Genomic DNA, 19,311 nt, shown 5'->3' on the forward strand with positions numbered 1-19,311 from the left:
AGAGAGAAAAGAGAAGAAAGTATATTATATCTATACATGAAGGGAAACAGAAAAGGCCTCGTATAGGACATGGCACCTGAACTGTCCCTTAACAGATGGTGCTGATTTGAAACGGTGGAGGAAAGGCATTCAGAGACATTGCAGGGATAGAGTACAGTTTATACAGAAGACAGAGGACCTGGAGAGGTTCTATCCAGCTCTAGGCCAATGGGCCTGCCACCTGGTTCCGAGCCACCTCTGTGGCTTACTTGCTTTGTGACCCTGGGCGTGACCCATGGTCATGGGTTCTAGTTCAGTTCTCTGTGCTAGGTGGCTTCTTTCTAAGACTCTGCGGCTATCTCTGATCCCGAGATTGGAGGCTGGGGAGAGCAGTGGGGAGGCTGTCCAGGTGCGAGGTGAGAAGTGAGAAGGGCAGCCCTTTGGGGAGGCTCCAGCTAACGGTTCTCTTTCCATTAACTGTCTTGGGGGAGGGCTGCCTAAGTCCTCGTAGAACAATAGCCATTTAACAGGCGCTGGATGGCTAGAGTTCGGGAGACACAGCCCAGGGTCTCCAGCCTCGCCTCGCCGGGACCATGACCGTGACCCCAAAGTCAGACAGACCACGCCCAATAGGGCGTCGTCCTGACTTCCCGTCGATCCGCCCCGCCGAAGGAGGCGGAACTTCCCCTCCCGGAAGTGATCCCGTAGCATCAGGGGAACTGGGACCCCTCAGTCTGTGTGTCAGGGAAACCCTTCCGGGCGTGGGGGAGGACTGGCCAGGCTAGGGCAGGGCCGGCGGAGCCAAGACGGAGCTGAGGGAGGTGGGCTCCGCCCGACCGATTGACCGTTCGAGCTGCCGGGCCGGGACCGGGGCCGTCTCTGCAGCTGCCGGCCGGCCCCCTCCCCCATCCCCTCCCCCTGCCCGCCCCTTCCCTCCCTCCTTCCCTGCCTTCCTCTCTCACTCTTTCTCACCCTGCCCCTCCGCCAGCGACCGGGCAGACGCCCGCCAGACCAGATCGGACCCGACAGGACCTGAGGCGGAGGCGGCTCTGACGGGGCGGACGAGGAGTGCGTACCCCAGGGTAAGTGACTGCGGCCCTTTTCTGCCCCTCCCCCATACCCCTCTTGGCAGGCCCTGGTGGGGAGCGGGGGCGGGCGCGGGCAGGGCCCCGGGGAGAGGTGGGGGGGAGGCGGCCTAACCCGGGTCCTTCTCCCCCCTCGCAGGCCGGGGCCGGACGGGAGGAGCCAGCCAGCGAGCCAGCAGCCAGCCCTGTGCCTCCAGCCTTGCCAGCCTCGGAGGGGGCGGCGGGAAAGGAAGGCTGGGCGCCCGGCCGGCGGCAATCCCGCGGCGGCGGCAGGAAGCCGACCCGGGCTCGGGCCCCTTTGTGTGGAGGCGGCAGCAGTGACCGTGACCATGCCCATGCCCCCCCCCAGCAGCAGCTGAGTGAGCCCCCCTGCTGCCTCTCCGGTTCCCCGCCCCCACCCGCAGCCCTCGATTTCTGGAGTGGGGACCACTGGGCTCCTCCCCCCCTTCTCCTCCTCCTTCCTTCTTCTCCTCCCCCTTCCCTCCCCCCCAGTACCCACCCACCCTCTCCCGTGCGTCCCGTCCCGTCCCGTCTAACCGCCTCTCCTAGGAAGGGCATTTCCAGCACCCCCCCCCCTCCCGGCAGGCAGCCAGCCGCACCCACCCCCACCCCTTCTCCTCCTCCTCCTCCTCCACCCACTCCCACCCCTCCTCCTCCTCCTCTTCCTCCTCCTCCTCCTCCTCCTCGTTCAGTCTGCCTGCTCCTGCCCTGCCTCTCGCTCTCTTTCCCCCTGCTGGGCTGCCGCCGCCTGTCTTGAACTTCCTCATCTTCCCCCTCCTAGGCTAGGCCCTCTGCCTCTCAAACCCCAACTTGAGTTGGCAGATTTCCGCCCACCGCCCCCACGGCCTCCGTAGCTGGTGGAGCCCCTTTTTATGCTGCTGAGAGGGAGCTGGTGAAGGCAAGACTGATGAGGGAATACAAGGTGGTGGTGTTAGGGAGCGGAGGGGTGGGTAAGTCTGCCCTGACTGTGCAGTTTGTCACGGGCACCTTCATTGAGAAATATGACCCCACCATTGAGGATTTTTACCGCAAGGAGATCGAAGTGGACTCTTCTCCCTCTGTACTGGAAATCCTGGACACCGCAGGGACTGAGCAGTTTGCTTCCATGAGAGATCTCTACATCAAAAACGGCCAAGGTTTCATCCTAGTTTATAGCCTGGTTAACCAGCAGTCTTTCCAGGTAATAATGATGACAACAATGGCCCACATTTCCTTAGGGCTCAGAGGTTTTCTCAGGGCTTTCTCCAGGACTTTCCTGGTGAGGTGGGTAGAGCAGGTGTTGATTTATCTTGATTTTACAGAAGGAAACTGAAGATCTTTAGAGGTGAGATGACTTGGCCAGGATCATACAGCCAGTAAGTGTCTGGAGTGGAATCTCACTGAAGTCTCTTAACTCCAAAGTTAGCATTGTTTCCGCTAGCCTAAGGTGCTCTTGAGTTGGATTTAAGTGGACTCTGTTGATCGGAACTCCATTTTGATGCCGCATTTTATTTTTGAAAGGTCGACTCTGGAGATCCTTGCTTGTCTAGAGAGCTGCTCCCTATATTGTCTTTTTGTATACTATAAAAGTAAAAAAAAAGTTGCCCGGACAAGTTTTGCATAGTTTCTGGAAAAGCAGATGGGAATAAGAAGTAGGCTAGTTGGGGTATGATATGGCAGTCAAGATTGGAGGGAAACTGCCTTCTGAAATCCCTGGTAATTTTAACACATGTTTATTAAGTAGCTATTTGGGAGCTTGACCAACCTGAGATTTAATAAGTCATTTTCGGAAGGTAATGATACTCAAGAAAATCATTTTTGAACTCGTTACTAATTGTGCAAGTAAACCTTTGAATTTGCCATTCTCTGTGACCATTGAAGTCTCAAATCCCTGATCAAGAAGGGATCTAACCCTTGGATTAGTGTAGCCCCTACCCAGGCTGCAGGCCTTTTTCTTGCTTGAACTCTTACCCAGAAATTGCATGAATCTGTAGTGTAGTAAAACTTATGGAGGTGGGAGGGTGGGAATGAAAGTGAAATAGCAGAATACAGAAAATTAATAATCAGTCAAAAGGATGAGCAAATAACAAATGGACTTTAGTGGTGGGAATTAAAGAGATTTGGAAGATACTGACCATAATGGAGAATTTCTTATCTTGATTTTATTTGAGATGCTGGGCTAGATGTAGGCCATTTTCTTTGGTAAGCCTTCACATCCCTACTGGAAGAACTGACTAGGGCTTAATATTATTTTAGAAGATCTACATAAATGTAACTATCGTTTGAAAATGCAGAATAGCGGATTGACTTGCGCTGATGTAGGAGATGGAATTGGTTTTTTCTGCATTTAAAGTATTGAGTTAATGCTGTTTATTCAAGGGACATTAAGTGCTTTATCCCAGAGGAATTTGCTTATTTCTTTTTTTTTATTAGTACTGTAATAATGTCTGGTTGAACTTTTCTAATAGGTAGCAGCTTTATAAAAAAAAAAGGTGACTTACTTTTTATCTCAGAAAAATTAAGTATTGGTGATAGGCCAATACTTATTTCAATAAGTACTTCAATCAGATTTAATTGTACTCAAAACTCCAGTATCAGATGCACTATTTCCAAAGAATACTAAAGATACCATTTAAATGTTACTTTTGGGGGGGAAAGGGGAAGGAGAAACCTTCAAAATACAATTATTAGCTGAGTTTCTTGAGGTTGGGAATTGGTTTTTTGGTTGTTATTTCCATCATATCTATTTGCATTTCAGCCTACTCGATTATAAGTTTCTAGAGGCAGGAAACCATACTTTGTACAAAGCAGGCGCTTAATAAATGTTTGAATAAAAAAAAAGTGGAGAATTGCCCCATCATTTTAATAGATTTATTGCATTTACTGTGCAAAGGGCAAATCTATATTCTTCCCTTAGTGAGTGTTCTCATTGGCGTCGGTGAAAAAGGCTTACCATGGGAGAAAATTAATTCAGTCTATGGTGTTCTAAAAATTATATTACACATTTTCCTGATCACACTTTAAAAAATCTTGATTTTTTTTTTATATTCACATTTTTAGCTCGATTCCCAGTCAAGACAAAATTTTTTTAAAAGTTACAACTTTTTGAATTATGGACAGTCAGGGCCTTTGGAATGTTCAGATTAAGGCTTGCCTTAACCACACTCCTCCCCTCCCCAAAAGGATGGCTTTGGGGGCCTTTTTAAGATATTTTAAGATGTTTGCTTTTCCTGGGATAAAGGAATGCATGCAGTAGGCTTTTTTAAATAGAACATATTTAGGTGTGTTAATTTGGGTCTGGTATATCTAGAAGCCCAAAGTAAAAGCGTTCTTGTTTCTACTTTAAACATTTTCTCCCAGGCACTCTGACTAAATGTTTAGGAGTGGAGCGTATGGGGCCTACAAGCCTGAACTGGGATAACAGGTGTTGCAAGGAATGATGGCAGCAGACAGATTGAGGGGAGATAGGCAGCTTCTCCCTGTGCACATAAATGAAATGTCTGGAGAACTTGTTTTTAATCAGTATAGTCTGGGAAAAAGTGATTATAAAGCCCTGAAATTGAGGCGTCACTCCCGAATGTTCCTATTTAGAACAAAATGTTTTCAAGTTATTTCTTATGGCTTTGGTTTTGTACTTGACTTCATAACTTCCTTGGTGAGTGACACTCAGTAGTATCTCAGACCAGCCATTTCATAATCACATGGGGTTCAACCATACAAAATTTTGTGTAGCTACTGCTGCTTTCTGTGGCAAGGCGACTAACGACTTTGATTATTTAAATAGGATATCAAGCCCATGAGGGACCAGATTGTCAGGGTGAAGAGATATGAAAAAGTCCCACTCATCCTAGTGGGGAATAAAGTGGATCTGGAATCAGAAAGGGAGGTTTTGACTGCAGAAGGCAGAGCTTTGGCTCAGGAGTGGGGCTGCCCGTTCATGGAGACATCAGCCAAAAGTAAAACAATGGTGGACGAACTCTTTGCAGAAATCGTCAGGCAAATGAACTATGCATCTCTGCCTGAGAAACAAGATCAGTGTTGTACAACTTGCATCATCCAGTGAAGAAGCTAACCTCATTCATGGCCATACAGAGCAGGTTAGTTAAAACTTACTCCACTGACCCACGTAAGTATGGTTTTCCTTGACCACATCTAGCCACGCCAACTGGAGAGTCCAATTGTATATCGAGGAGGCAGAGAAGGGGCTGATCTGCTTTGAGAGAGAGGGTGTTGCCTCATCTGTGAATTCTGCATGTTAATGAAGTCTTTGACCTTATCCACTGCCCCACCTTGTAACATCTTTCATTTTTCAAGGAACGTGATTTTTTAAAATATGTGTTTCCACTTGCCCCTACTTTCTGCACTCCTCAGGGTAGTACCTAAGACCAGCCATTTCACAATAACATGGGGTTATTGGTAAAAATGATGGGTAAAATATGCTGTGTGAATTCATACATAGTTGCTTTTTATCCTTGACTTATCCAAACTGCACAAGCCAACCTTTTATTTTTTGTAAATATAATTCCAGAAGAAGAGATGGATATATTTTTCAGGTTTTAATATCCCACGCTCTAGAGAAAGATGAGAAATAAATGGATTTCAATTATAGTATAAGTGTTTATGATTTAATAGGGTACTTATGTAATCAAATTCATCTGTATCTCCTACTTGAAGAATAAACAATCTAATCTTTTATAGTAATAATGATTGGGTACCACCAATCTCATCTTCAAATAGAAATATACATGTTACAGTTTAAATGAGTGTATGTATCCACTTATAGTCTAGCCAAACAATTATTTGGCAGCAGCCGGAACCTTCCCAGGCACTGAAGATGTCTTAGTTCAGGGCTTAGTAAACAACAAAGTAAATAATTTAGAAAGCCTTTGGAGTTACAAAGTAAACACCTCAGAGTCCTTTTTGAAAGCAAGCTCTCAAAAATGAATTTACTAGATAGCAGTGTCCAACTAAGGCCTTTGTGGATCTTTCTTTTCTGTCTCAATCATCTTGAATGTTTTCTCTGGACTCTGTAGGTCCCAGCCACCAAATTGGCACCAGGCTAGGCTGGGGGTAGCTGCTAGGCAAATGTTCTCACTTGGACATTAACATGTAAATGATGGAGAACTGGGGTGCTGCTTGGCCCAGAGCTAAGAGAAGCTCTGTTATTGATCCCTTTGGAGCAATGATTTGACACTGACCCCCAAGTCTCCAGAGCCACATTACAGATTACAGCATGTTTCAGATCGTGGCTGTGGTTGTAATCAGAGGACAAGCTTTCCACGTGCTCTCCCTGAAAGGACTGTCAGGCTACCAGTCAGCCTTGCAGCCATAGCCAGGCCTCCACACAGATCACAGTGGCAGCCAAGTTGTTTCATCTTTAAAAAGGAAGACCGATAGTGGTGCTATTTATGAAATACTCTCCTAAGGTCAAGTTTTTCACGTGATAAGTCGGGAAAACCCATTTATATTCTATTCATTTCTTAATCTGGGGCCAAGACCTTGTTGGTTCATGTTCTGTCTGCATCAAACTCAAAAGGGCAGCACAACAGTCTATGTAGAGATGGTGGGTCGCTATATCCTTGTCTCCTCCTTAAGTCAGCTTCCATATCAGTAAGCTCGGTGGTCATAGGTGAGTACATCTTTACCTTCATATTATGGTCTTCAGCTGACCCTGGACTAGCTGTAACAAATGACTTAAATATCCGGGTTTCTTTTTAGTTTGTTTTTATCATAAGATCACCAATTTAGAGCTGGAAAGGCCCTGAAAAGCCATCTTATCCAACCTCATTTTACAGAGGAGGAAACGGGGGAAATGGCATGTCCCATGAAATCATTCAGGCAGACGAAGCGTTAGATCCAGGGCCACTTACACCAAACCCAGCCTCCATCACACTATCTGTGAATTTATCAGCTTTGTAAAAGAATACCAAAACGATTTATCCATCCGTACAAACATTTTCCCAACCTGCCTTAGCTCTTTAAAAGTGCACCAGCTAGGGAAAGATGTGAAATCTACCAGCAGAGTTTTTTATTGTCTTGGGTGAGTTTAGGAAGTGGATAATTTCCAAGGTGATCATTCCTATTAAAAAGTTGCTTGAGAGCTTATTCTTATTTCTAGAAATATTCATGTGACCTAAGAGTTCTTCAGACCATAATGTGGTTACACACAAAAGCTAAGGCACCAAGGGGCTCATTTGGCAAAGACCACTCAGCTCATCAGTGGCATGTGTTGACCTAGAACTCGGGTCTTATTAACTCGTCTTATGCTTTGTCCCATATGGGAGTTGTAAGATTGTAGCTTTAGATCTGGAAAGGACCTTGGAATCCATCTCATCCCACTCGTCCTCATTCTACAGAGGGAGAAATGGAAGCCTGGGGAGGGGAGGCAATTTTGCCCATGGTCAGTCACACGGGTAGTAAATTTTCCAGGTGTCATAGGAACCTGGGTCCTCTCATTTTTACGTCCATTGTTCTTTCTATCTTAGTCTTTAACTATTTGTTACCTTTTCTGGGGATAAACATTCATTGTTATTCTTTAGATGGTGAACCAGTTGGGCATAGAGAGTGTGTAAGACTGCATAAAACAGACTTAGAAATATATGTAAATCTCAGTAAATGTGATCATTGCCCAAAATTGCTTGTTTGATTAGTAACAATTGTCTGCTTAGTACTTCGAAGAAGCGGGTCTCGAAATGAAATTCTGAGTTATATGAGCTTTTGGGGACACAAGAGTTTCTAAAACCAAAGCACTTTGTGCCTTGTTTATTTTCCAGCCTCTTGGATACATTTAATTGATGTGTGTGGTAAAGGAAGCTCAAGTCATCTAGGGCCGTCAAATTGATATATTTGTTTCTACTTAGTCTACTATGTAACTGGTGTATTTGACACATGTAGCATCAGTTATGAGACCTGGAAGTGTGAAATCCATTACTGAAGAAGAAAGGTCAAACTTCGTTATGCAGAAATGTGATAGAAAGCCTTCAGCAGGTTTTGGGGAAGGACTATGGAGTTTAGCTAGATAACCCCGACTGAGAGAAGCCTGCAAAACTTGATATCATCTCCTTATAATTGATAAGTTCCCTTCCTAGTTGAGAAGGAAATTTCATTAATGCTCTAAAAACTGCTTCTGATAACTCACCCTTTTTATTTCTTACTGCCTTTTTAATTGGCTTCATCTGTCTTTTGCCCAAGAGAATGTTTTTATAAGACACTCAACAGCTTTTTGTCTGCTTTGGGGAATTATATACGTGGCCCCTAGAACTGTTGACTCTCCCACCGCTTTCCTGGGCTGGCAGACTTATTGGGCAGGACGGTGTTTGCTTTTCTGAGCATATATGTAGAATTAGAGCCAAATTCAGCAGTGCCTGCATATCCTGTCTCCCTGCCAGCTTGAGGCAGTCTCGCATCCCATAGAGCCGGGGGTTCTTAATCATTTTTGTGTATTGGGCACTCTTTAGCTGTCTGGTGAAAGACAGAGCCCTCTTCTCCAAATAATGGTTTGTAGCCTACATTCACAAATTGAAGGGCATGCTCAGGTTATTGAAAATCAAGGTGTGATTTTTCCCCCCCATCCAATTTCACAGACCCCTCTGAAAACTCATGGAAAGACCCTCTTGGGAATCCAGGACTTAAGATTTAGAAGCTCTTGCCATAGACCCTGTAACCATTCTCTTAAAAACTTAGGGCAGTGTCACAGCCTCTCGGTACTAACAGATCTTGCTTTTTAAATATATTTGGATTGTCTAAGCTTTTGTTTAACCACGTTATGTCTTCCATCAGTGTGGATAATTGACAGTTGGCTGTGCTGACATACTATTGTTTGTTGAGGAGGATACATGTTTGGTTATAATTATGTGAGCTCGAGATGGGTTGATAAGACTATAGTGGAAGTCATGAGTTTGCTTCCTTATCCCTCATTGCCTCCCTCCACCCCAGTCTGTGCCAGAAGAATGGTCTATTCAGGTATTCTGCAGTCATTCCTTGATGGGGAAAAAAATGTGGTAAATGAAGCCTTGAAAAAAATCACCTTTTGCCCTTATAAATGAATAACTTCTAATCTTATTAATTTGAAGAGTCCCTGACTTGGTCCATATGGACATTATTTCCCATATACACCCACCCACTAATAAAGGTTACAGTCCCTCTAATCTGGTGTCCACAATTGTGTCTGTGGTTTCCTCAAATTCATGTATCTACTCACTGTACTAGAAACCCTTCTCATTCTTTCAAGATTTGGTAGCAAGTACCATACTAGGTAACTCTGTTTCTCATTCTTGCCACATATCTGTCCCCAACTACCTTTTCCAAGGTAAGACCACACATGTCCTCCCCACCTTTCTCTATTTTTCACACACAAGTCATTTTTGCTAATATACTCCAACCTGCTGTTTATATTAATCTGTCTCATTGGTTTTTTGATTTACTTGTCTTGTTTTTTTTTTTTTTTTTTTTTTTTTTTTTTGGCTTCTAGGATTATTGAACATGTATTGGATTTTAAAAGATTCATTTTCCTAGACTAGCATTAAACAAAGCCATGTAAAAAAAATTTTTTTTTTGAGGGGGATGGGTAGGAAAGACCTTTTTCAACTGAGATACATTGATAAGAATCCCAAATGCCAGGAGTCAAGCTGATGGTATTTTTATGCTACCTCTCTTACTTGCCATTCTATTTTTTTCCTAGGGAGGAACAAACCCTTCATTCAAGACCATGTAGGGCAACCAAATATCAGCAATGACAATAACAAAGTCTGTTGAATGGTGCAGTGGTCTATAGAGTAATTCTCTATTTTTTCATCCTAGTTAATCTAGCATACTATTTCTAAATATAATGGAACTTACTGGCATTCTCGAGTTATTTTCAGTAGCTAATAAAACCTAGAAACAGAATTGTTTCTATTTTTTTTTTCCAGCTTTTAATTAGACGGGTTATTCTGGAGATTTCTTAAATGTGTGTTGTGGGGGTCGAGGGGGGGGGGAATTAGTCAGACGTAAGTTGCATTTCGTACTGGCAATGCTGACATTTTAATAGCCAAGTTTATTATTAGTTACATCAGCTGTTACTGAGCCAAGTTGGGAATCTGTTGACAGAAGATCTCTTTTGGTTAAATATCTTGTTCTCACTCCCCAGCTCTTAATTTGCATATAGTCTTGAAACTTAAGGGGGAGAGTGGAGTTGCTCATTAAGAACACATACCTGCTATCTCTTTAGGCTCTGTGAACAAAAGTTAAGAGGCCAGTGGCTGAAGTGGAGGAAGTTTAAGTGACAATTATAAGGTTTATAGTAAAACCTGACTTAGAAGGGAAAGAATAGAAGTGTTTTGTGACTCCTTTCCTAGTCCTTCCCTTTTCCTCCCTTATCCCTGCCCACTTTGGGTACTTAATGAGTGCTTATTGAATCCAGCACTCTCATTTAAGTGGTTAGGCTCCCAGCTATACACATCTATTCAGATAGTTTGTCTCTTGCCTAGTCTGTTCCCTATTTATAATCCCAAGGGACTTTCAAAGTCATCTAGCCCAACCCCTTTCTTTTTACACTTGTAGGAACTCAGTCCTAGAGAGATTAAGTAATTTGCCCAAGCTCCCACAATTAGTAATAGCGCTTGAATTTGAACCCAGGTCTTCTGATCCCCAATCCAAAACTCTTTTCACTGTGCTACTATTTTATTGTTTCCTTTTCACCTTAAGTTTGGGCCTTGTTATAGAATGAAATGTACTTGAACTCTTTCTTCGGTTTTACTCTGTTAGCTCTCGAGTTTAGGGCTAGCAGTAGAATAAACAAAAACTACCTCCTGCAGTTGGAGTGGTGCCTCTGAGGAAGTGTTCTTGAACTCTATTACAGGAAAAGTTTTCCTGATGGAATTACTTCTCAATAGGATTCCAAAATCTAGGAAAATCTTGTCTGTCCTTGGGGGAAACGTATTCCACTAGAATCCAAAGTCCACTGCAACATCCTTTGCTCATTCCAGGCTTAGAAAGATCCAATTCAGAACAGATCATTTAGAATTGAATGAATGGAGGCGGATTCCAGGATCAACTACACAATTTAACTAATCTTTTGTGTTGTGACTGGGGCTGTTGATTGAGGATGTGATGTGAGATTTCTAAGTCGAAGCTCTGTAAATAAATTCAGTCTTTTAGTCAATCTAAATTAATGTTCACACAGAATTCCCAAATGTTCAGACTGGAAGGCACTTTTAAATACAGTCCAATCCAGTCCTTTTATTCTATAGATGGGGAGGCCCAGAATAGTTACATGAGTTGACTAAGGTCTGAGGATCTCAGAGGTCATGGAGTCCAACGTCCCCCCCCCCCCATTTTAAAAGTAGAGAAATAGGCTCAGAAAAGTGAAATAACTTACTAAAGATCGTGCAAGTAATGAGCAACAGAGATAGGGTTTGAAGCCAAGGCCTTTGACTCTGGGGTTGGCATTTTTGCCCCCTTACTGTGATGCAGACAGCTGGTTAGTGACAGACCTGGGCTTAGAGCCCAGGGGTTCTGGCTGTGGCCAATATATGCTTCGCACACTCTCCTGTTACCTCTGTAGTAAGGTTTTTGTTAGCAAAACTAAATATTTAAGCTTTGGGCTAGAGACGTGAAATAAAGGTGTGTTTGGTGTGATGGTGGAAACTGGAGAGTTGAGGACAAGGATGACTTATGTTGTATCTTGGACACAGCAAGCGGTGTCTCTGCACCATAATTCCAGATGTGGACTGAATGGAAACTGAGAGTTTCTTTAAGACTTACTATACACCTATGTGGCCAAGACTTCTGGGATACTTTGAAAATGAATGAGAATGTTAGTGTAATGGAAATTTTGCTGTCACGGTGTGCAGCAATAACATTTACCTTTCTTATTCTGTGAAATTCAAATTTGACACAAGAGACTGTTGGTCTTTCTTGCTTTGTGTAAACTTTTACTCCAGGATTTATTACTGTAAAGAATTAAAATTCATTACTGACTTGCCAAGTAGGTTGCGTGAATGCTTTCTGTATGTTGAAGGAGTCATAATACCCGTACTGTTTTAGGACTGACACGAAGATTTATCTCTGCTTCCAGATTTAACTGGAAGATTTTCTAGCCTGCAGATTCTTGGTGGGACGATATGGTGTGATGAGAATATTTGGGGTGTGTAGAATAGTAGCAAATAAGTCAGTTTTAAAAAGTCATTGGTATATTTATTATTTTTAGTGATGTGGGTAATTAAGCAACTTGTATTTTAGCTGTTTGTCTTAGAGGAAAAAATATAGCTGCTTTTTTGGATTTGGGTTTAGAGAATATATGAAATGTAAAATAATCCCCAATTCCAGCAGCTTGCACGTAGTAGGCTTGAATTGAATTGTAAGAAGTGCTTAGCTTTGGGGAGACATGATGATTTGGGAAATTCCAAAGTGATATTTGTGGTTGGTTATGTGGACAGCCTAGCAGCAGACTCCATGTCCGTCATCTGAGGACCCGCCTAGCTAAATTTGGAGAGTAGTCTCATCATGAGGTTGGCTGTGGGGGCATAATTTTTCAGTTCCAGCAGCTCTAGAAAACCATCTCCTGAGGCTTCGGCAGAGATCCAAACTTGGTCAAACCCGAGGCTCCTCTCACTCTCCCCCTCCCCCCCAATCCTCTTGGGCCCCAGGGACCATAATTAACATGAAAATATCTTTCATGGTGATTGCTGAACTTTTTATTTCTTTCTTTCTTTTTTAACTTTTTGTTTGAACTCTAATGACAGGTGACTTTTGAGTGGGGATCTTCAAGGTTTCTCTTGTATGTCCCAAGTAATCACTGATTGAGGGTTTTGTCTGCTTGAGTATAGAATGAGTGCTTCCTGGATTTTCATATAGTTTTAGAAATACTCTATTCTTTAGCATTAAATAGTTGTATAATTGTATAATATCCAAGTATAGGTAGTGGTTTATTTTACAAAGTAAATGAGAGAAAAGTGGTATGAGATTTATTGTAGGGATCTGTAGTTTCATCAGAATGGACACTTTCCCAAACCATGCAGATCATGACCCTTCCCTGCCTTCATCAATCTTTATGAATTTCTGGGGTCAAAAACCATCAACAACACAACCTCCTCCCCAAAACACTTCCCTCCCTCCTCCCCCCCCCCCCCCCCCCCGCCAAAGATCACCACCTGTAGCCAGGCTGATAGCAGGCTAAGCATTTATTAGGCCCCCACTGTATGCCAAGGCACTATGCTAAGTACTAAGGACACAAAGAAAGGCCAAAACATGACCTCTGACCTCAAGGTGCCCATATTCTTAGGGAAGAGATAATATACAAATAACTAGGCAGATACGAGCTATGTGCAGAATAGTTGGGAAGTTGCTCCATGTTTAGCCATATGGGTCTTCTAACAACACGAATGCTTCATCATTGTGCTATGTAGTAGGGCTTGACAAAGCTTGTGCTTCAGTAGCCCAGTGTTCCAGTGTACCCACTAGAGGACAATTTTAGGAAAAGACAGAAAGATGACTTGACCTCTTGTACATCTGCTTAATGGTAAAAATGGGTCAGGGATATCAGTAATAAGAGCTTGGTAGATTTTGAGCCAGAAGGGACATTATACCCAACTTTCTTGCTATACAGATGAGGAAACTGAGGCCCTGAGAGACTAGCTTGTCCAAGGGCACATATGAAACCACAAATTTAGAGCTGAAGTGGACCCTTGAGCCCTTTGAGTTTTACTCATTTTACAGAGAAGGAAACCTTGACCAGGGTCACACACAGGACCATTAATTTTAGAGCTGAAGGAAACCTTAAGAGGCCATTGAGTTCCACCCTCTTATACAAATGATGAAACTGAGGACTAGAGAGATGAATTGAGTTGCCCTGGGTCATAAGAGTCTCAGGATGTGCACTGGTCTCCCTAGCCCCAGGCCTCTTGCCCTATCACCTCTGCTTTTATCATACTTCCTGTCATGTGATGATAATCTTCTTGGCCAGTGGGAAGATGTTATTTTATCAAAGGAATGATCCTTATTAGACTTGTATAATTCAATTGACTGATATAAGAATGCAGATTCATGTGGAGAAAAAAGAATATAATTTTATCATCTGGGACTCTTAACAGGTCTAGTGGTTATTGAAATGACTCAGATATGCTTCCTGTAGTCTGGTACTTGTAGAGTAACTCCCAGATATCCTTTATTATGAGCAAAATCAGCATATGAACTTCTATACATTTAGACCTTGAAAGTAGGAGGAAAAAAACCCAAACATTTTCCCGAAAGCTTTCCTTTTCCACTATGGAAGTCCTCCAATGGTTCCATTCCATGGTATGACACCCTGAGTTGTTTAGGACTGTGCTGCTAGTGGTGGGGAAGCCCTGGCAGGTCCTGCTAGGCTGGAAAAGCTTAAAACGACCAGCCTGGCGTCAGACTGTCTGTCCGTAGAGGACCAGGCCAGCTAAATCTGCCAGGTAATTTCTTTATTTATTTGATTTGTCTTGGCCACTCATTAAACTGTTGACTAAAAACGTGGATGGGGGGTGGGTTTCTAACTGTAACGGTGGAGGAAGCAGCACCTCCTGTCCGAAATGGTGACTCCTTGAAACATATGCCCAAAGTCCTAAAATAAAGGGGATTTTCATTTATGCTTTGTGCAATGGGGGAGCAGCTGGAAAAGTGTGATATCCAGTGATGTTATAAATACCCAGACAGAAGGCAGAGGGAAGGAAATTCCAGCAGCTGTGAGCTTGGAGTCTGGGGGATCCCAGAGCGTAGAAGAAAATTCAGTTTGGGGTTTGGTTTTGGTTTTGCCTTTGTATTCCCAGTGCTTAGCATGGTAAGCAATAAATGCTTATTGACTGACTTAGGGGATGGGGTGAGGGAGGAATACTTGCGGTCTAGGAAAACGAAGCACCAAGTGAGAGCTATAATTCTCTGCTTACCAAAAGTCCACCATTTTATCCCCTTTATCACCAGAAGTTGTCAGCTCATGCCATTGGGAATGTTCCCCATGGGAACAGATCTCCAAGTTTTTTTGATGAATATTAGTGAAAAAGTAAATTTGCTCTTTTGAAATTCGTGTTAGACACAACTTGTTACAATGTATCCATTTGATAAAGTCACAACTTTGTTCAAAAGTAAACTTTCTAGCAGCATAGTATGATCTTGGCTTTGTAAGCATTACATTGTTACCTATTGGTATTCAGTAAATATGACCTTGATGGGCATGAAACTGCAACTCACAGATTTGTTATTGGCCATTTTAGAATCATCTTGCCCAGAGCTGGCATTAATGAATCATGGAAAATGGCATTCATTCAAATAGTAATCCTTGCCATAGTCCTGATATTTTTTTCTATTTTCCAGTTATATTCCTCTTCCCCCGCCCTCATTCGATACTTATTAATGTACGTATTCTGTGGACTGTTTGGCATTGATAGTCGCTGATGAGGTGGCTATAGCAGTCCCTTCCACCTCTCAAGTTCCATGATTCTGTGAATGTTCAGTAAAGTCATCTTTGAATTCGCAGAAGTGAAGCAATATTTTATTTTTTATGAGTGTTTTTATCCATATTGCAAATAAAACTAAAATAAAGTTATGGAGTTTGGGGTTTGGGAAAGGACTAAGAGATCATCTCATCCAAGGAATCTTAACCTTTTGTGTGTGTTATATTATTATATAGAGTAATTCAGTTTTTAAAAAAAGTATAAGGACTTCTCATCTAATCTAATTAACATAGTGACTTTTTACAGATAAGCAAATTGAAATCCAGAGAAGTGACTTGCTTCCATTTACCTAATGGTAGGGATTAGGATCAGTGTCATGCTTTGTAAGCTTATTGATAATGGGGTGAATCTTCTCGACATAAAGTACAACTTTCAGGCTGCTTGACTTCAAAGATCATCTAGTTTATTATGACACTTTTTCCCCTGAATTTTTTTACCTGACATTTCAGGTTTTGGACTGTTTTTTATTAAAAACTTTGCAGTTAGCAGTAGCAGTATTTTTATGACTGAATCTAAGCCTTTCCCCCCCTCGTGTATTAGAAAACTTTATCTTTATGCTGTTTTTGTGAAAGCTTTATAAAAAGACATATTTAGTAATTGGGCTTAAAATGTCAAATTCTTTTCCAATAGTAAATTCAAAAAAAGATATTAGGATACATTGTACTGTTGTGGAAAATGCAATTGAGATCATCTATCTTGGAGAAGGCACTCTTTAATGTTTAATGCAGGCAACATAGTACATGATTCTTTATTATTGGGTTCATTCTGTGGAAGTACTTTTTTTTTTTTTGCTAAGACACTTGGGATTAAATGGGTCACACAGCTAGGAAGTGTTAAGTGCACGAGGCCAAATTTGAATTCAGATCCTCCTGACTTCAGGGGCTGGTGCTCTATCCACTACACCAACAAGTTGTCCCATGCTGAAGTACATTTTGTCCTAGAACTTCAAGCTGAGAGGAAGTTTGGAGACTATCTAATCCAGTTCTCTCATTTTCCACCCTTTGATTCTAGCATCATTCTCCTATCAACCGTGCCACCATAGGTCAGTCACTTTTCCTCTCTGGGCCTCACAATGCAGATTTCACTCTTTGTCTTCTCATGTTCCTTCTTACCAGTTGGTGATTATCTATTAGTCTTGCTGGCTGACCTTCCCATTTTTGTGCTCTTTAAATGTTAAGATTCTGGCAAGGCACTGAGTAAATCCTTTATTTTGTAAATGGGCCCTGGATGGGCTCTGGTTGTGCAATGAGCGTATGGTACTTTCTTGTTGAACGGAATTATGCGTTCTAAAACTGAAAATATATTTTCTTAGCTTGCATATTCTCCAAAACATTCGATTTTGAAAGCATTGGGCCTTCAAAACAAAACAAAACAAAAACTCCGATAAGTATGCACATAGTGCAAATGATTTTCATCCTCTAAAACATGAAGGCACTCAATAAAATGCAAAGTAGGAGTGATATCTGTCCATTGGAATCAGATATTAGCAGCGCTAACCTGGAGGGACTTTTCAAAATACACAACGTGAAATGCATACTGTTATGCTTATAGCACCAAGGGCAGAATTGCTTTCGAATGCCATCATTTTGTTTATACTTCTTTTTAAAATGACTGTCACATTTTTCAGTAATGAACATAGAAAGGGCTTATCTTCCAATCTTCCTATTATTTCTCTTCCATTTGGGCATATGGGCCTAAAACCATCACTGCTGTATGCATTATTTTGAAAAGGGGGAAAAATGTCTAGTGAAAGAGTCTTGATGTTGAAAACATGTGTATTCCCATATTTCCTATATTTGCATGAACCTTTTTGTCTTTCTTGCAGATAAAACTCAGAGGGAATTTGCACAGATGCTGCTTTGGACAACTTGACAGCCTGGGTTGCAGAACTGAGCCTTGGTAAACCTGTCTCGATAACAGCATGTTGCCATACACCTAATTAAGTGCATAAGGTCCACAGCCTTCAAGATCCATAGACCTTAACCAAGAATGCTTAGCACGTTTACCATAAGTTAAAATAGATTCTTTATCAATCAGTCCTTTTGTAGCTTTCTAAGTTCTTATTAATGGTTAATATGCAAGGGTTCATTTTTAATATTTTAATTGATTTCTTTAATCAATTTCTGAACTTGTATTTATTAAATACTTAAACTCAGTATTACCTACTCAATGCCTTTTAAAAGTTTTAATGGAGAATAAATTGAGCCTTAAACAAGTGGTTACTTCTGTATATTACCTCGCTCCAGTGCTTCAATCTATTTGCGAAAATATTTGTTTCCTGAAATGGTTGGTCGATATTTTGAGACTTTATGTTTACGTGTGACAGTGTTGTGAGAAACTAAAGATCCCATCTTACCTGTGTGGATGTAATATCCCTTTTCTCATCTGATGCAGCCTGTGATAGGGTATTGTAATTGACATGTTCAGAAAGTGGAAATTGCGATTTGAAATTGACCGTAATATTTAGTTGAATGGGGTTTTCATGATTTTGTTAATGTCATTTGCAACAGTGACTTGCAGCTGAAGCATTTTCCTTTCTGCGAAGTTCTAAATTTAGTTATGACCTACTTTTAACAATGCCTTTGAAAAGGGATATTGTATTCTAGGTAAATGAATTTCGTATACCTGCACTCAAATATCTCAGCTTTGCCTGGCAGGTTAGTAATTTACATCTAGTCAGTTTCTGCACATGTAAAGTGAATGCAAATAAAATGATTTTACATTTTATAGTTAATATTTGTCTTTCTGAACAATGTTGTAAAGCAATATTTGTTAACATCTTCTTGCACTGTCACAATTGCTTTTTTTTGTTATTTCCCAGTAAACAGGTTAGCAACAGAGACAAAAATCAGTGTAAGGTAAGGGGGGGAAAGCACCCATTTTTTCCAGTGCTCTGAATTGCAAATGCGCTCTGAACAGCCATTGACTTCCCTGTTGTTTACCTGATCAACACATTTTGTCTGAATACTTGAACATTTTAACAGTAACACAGGTATTAAAACAGAAAAAAAAATGTGTAAAGAATAAATGATGCTTTTTCTTCCGTTTTAACATGTGTACAAGCGAGCTTTTTCTAGCAGTGGTTTAAAGTTTTGTAAGTTTTCCAATATTTTGCTTTATCTTCGGTTTAGTTTTGTGTGTGCCTGTGTGTGTGGGCGTGTGCGCGTATGTTTTACAGAAGTGATGAACTGCAGCTCACCTACTGCACCAAAGTTGTAGATCTTAGGGGCCCAGCTTTAGTCATTTGAACATGCTTCTAATGAAAAGGAAACCAAAAGGACTCTTTTGACTTGTAATAGCTAAAGACCTTTGGCCAAGAAAGCTCTAGTATATGCAGTGATGGTTTTGGGAGGTGGGGCAATTTAGCATTTCATTTGTGTGCGATATTCAAGTACATCAGCAGGTATCACCAGGGCCTACTACATTGCCATCAGTGGTCTTTGTGACCAATTTTTCTGGAACAAAAATTCTGATTGAACTGTTTGATTCTCCATGGTTGGTGGACTTTAGTTCCCCATGAAATTCTCTAAAGTTAAATTTTCTCGTCTTAGATATATAATTTTATGGTGAGAATGGAGGGCTAGGGATGATTGGAATACTTTTCCCTATTTATAAACTGCTTGAAACCTGATCATTTCGATTTGCACTTTAATACCACACTTAAAACCAAACACTGTATTCAAAGTAGGTTAGGTGGTGGTGGTCAATCTTTATTCGCTCTACTAAACAATAGGAGATTCAAATAATTCATGAAGATTTTAGTTTTCTGAAAATTGTGGGTTCTTTCCTCTGGGTAGTTTTCTTTTCCCCCCTTC

General features: G+C 41.7%; 1 protein-coding gene across 1 annotated transcript; it reads left to right on the plus strand.

Moving 5' to 3' along the window:
- Nucleotides 1-676: 676 nt before the first annotated feature.
- Nucleotides 677-18,547, plus strand: RAP2C (RAP2C, member of RAS oncogene family). The gene is made up of 4 exons (XM_051968110.1): nucleotides 677-1,061; nucleotides 1,204-2,244; nucleotides 4,828-5,140; nucleotides 17,322-18,547. The coding sequence occupies exons 2-3, from the start codon at nucleotides 1,972-1,974 to the stop codon at nucleotides 5,104-5,106; spliced, it is 552 nt and encodes a 183-aa protein (XP_051824070.1). The 5' UTR covers nucleotides 677-1,061; nucleotides 1,204-1,971; the 3' UTR covers nucleotides 5,107-5,140; nucleotides 17,322-18,547.
- Nucleotides 18,548-19,311: the final 764 nt, after the last annotated feature.

This window comes from Antechinus flavipes, chromosome X (assembly GCF_016432865.1).
Source record: "Antechinus flavipes isolate AdamAnt ecotype Samford, QLD, Australia chromosome X, AdamAnt_v2, whole genome shotgun sequence".
In the NCBI taxonomy this organism is placed as follows: domain Eukaryota; kingdom Metazoa; phylum Chordata; class Mammalia; order Dasyuromorphia; family Dasyuridae; genus Antechinus; species Antechinus flavipes.

Bases quoted from the DNA above. Each gene is read 5' to 3' on its own strand.
- RAP2C (XM_051968110.1), top strand. From the start codon at position 1,972: ATGAGGGAATACAAGGTGGTGGTGTTAGGGAGCGGAGGGGTGGGTAAG. The intron at 2,245-4,827 runs GTAATAATGATG...TTATTTAAATAG, and splicing joins TTAACCAGCAGTCTTTCCAG to GATATCAAGCCCATGAGGGA.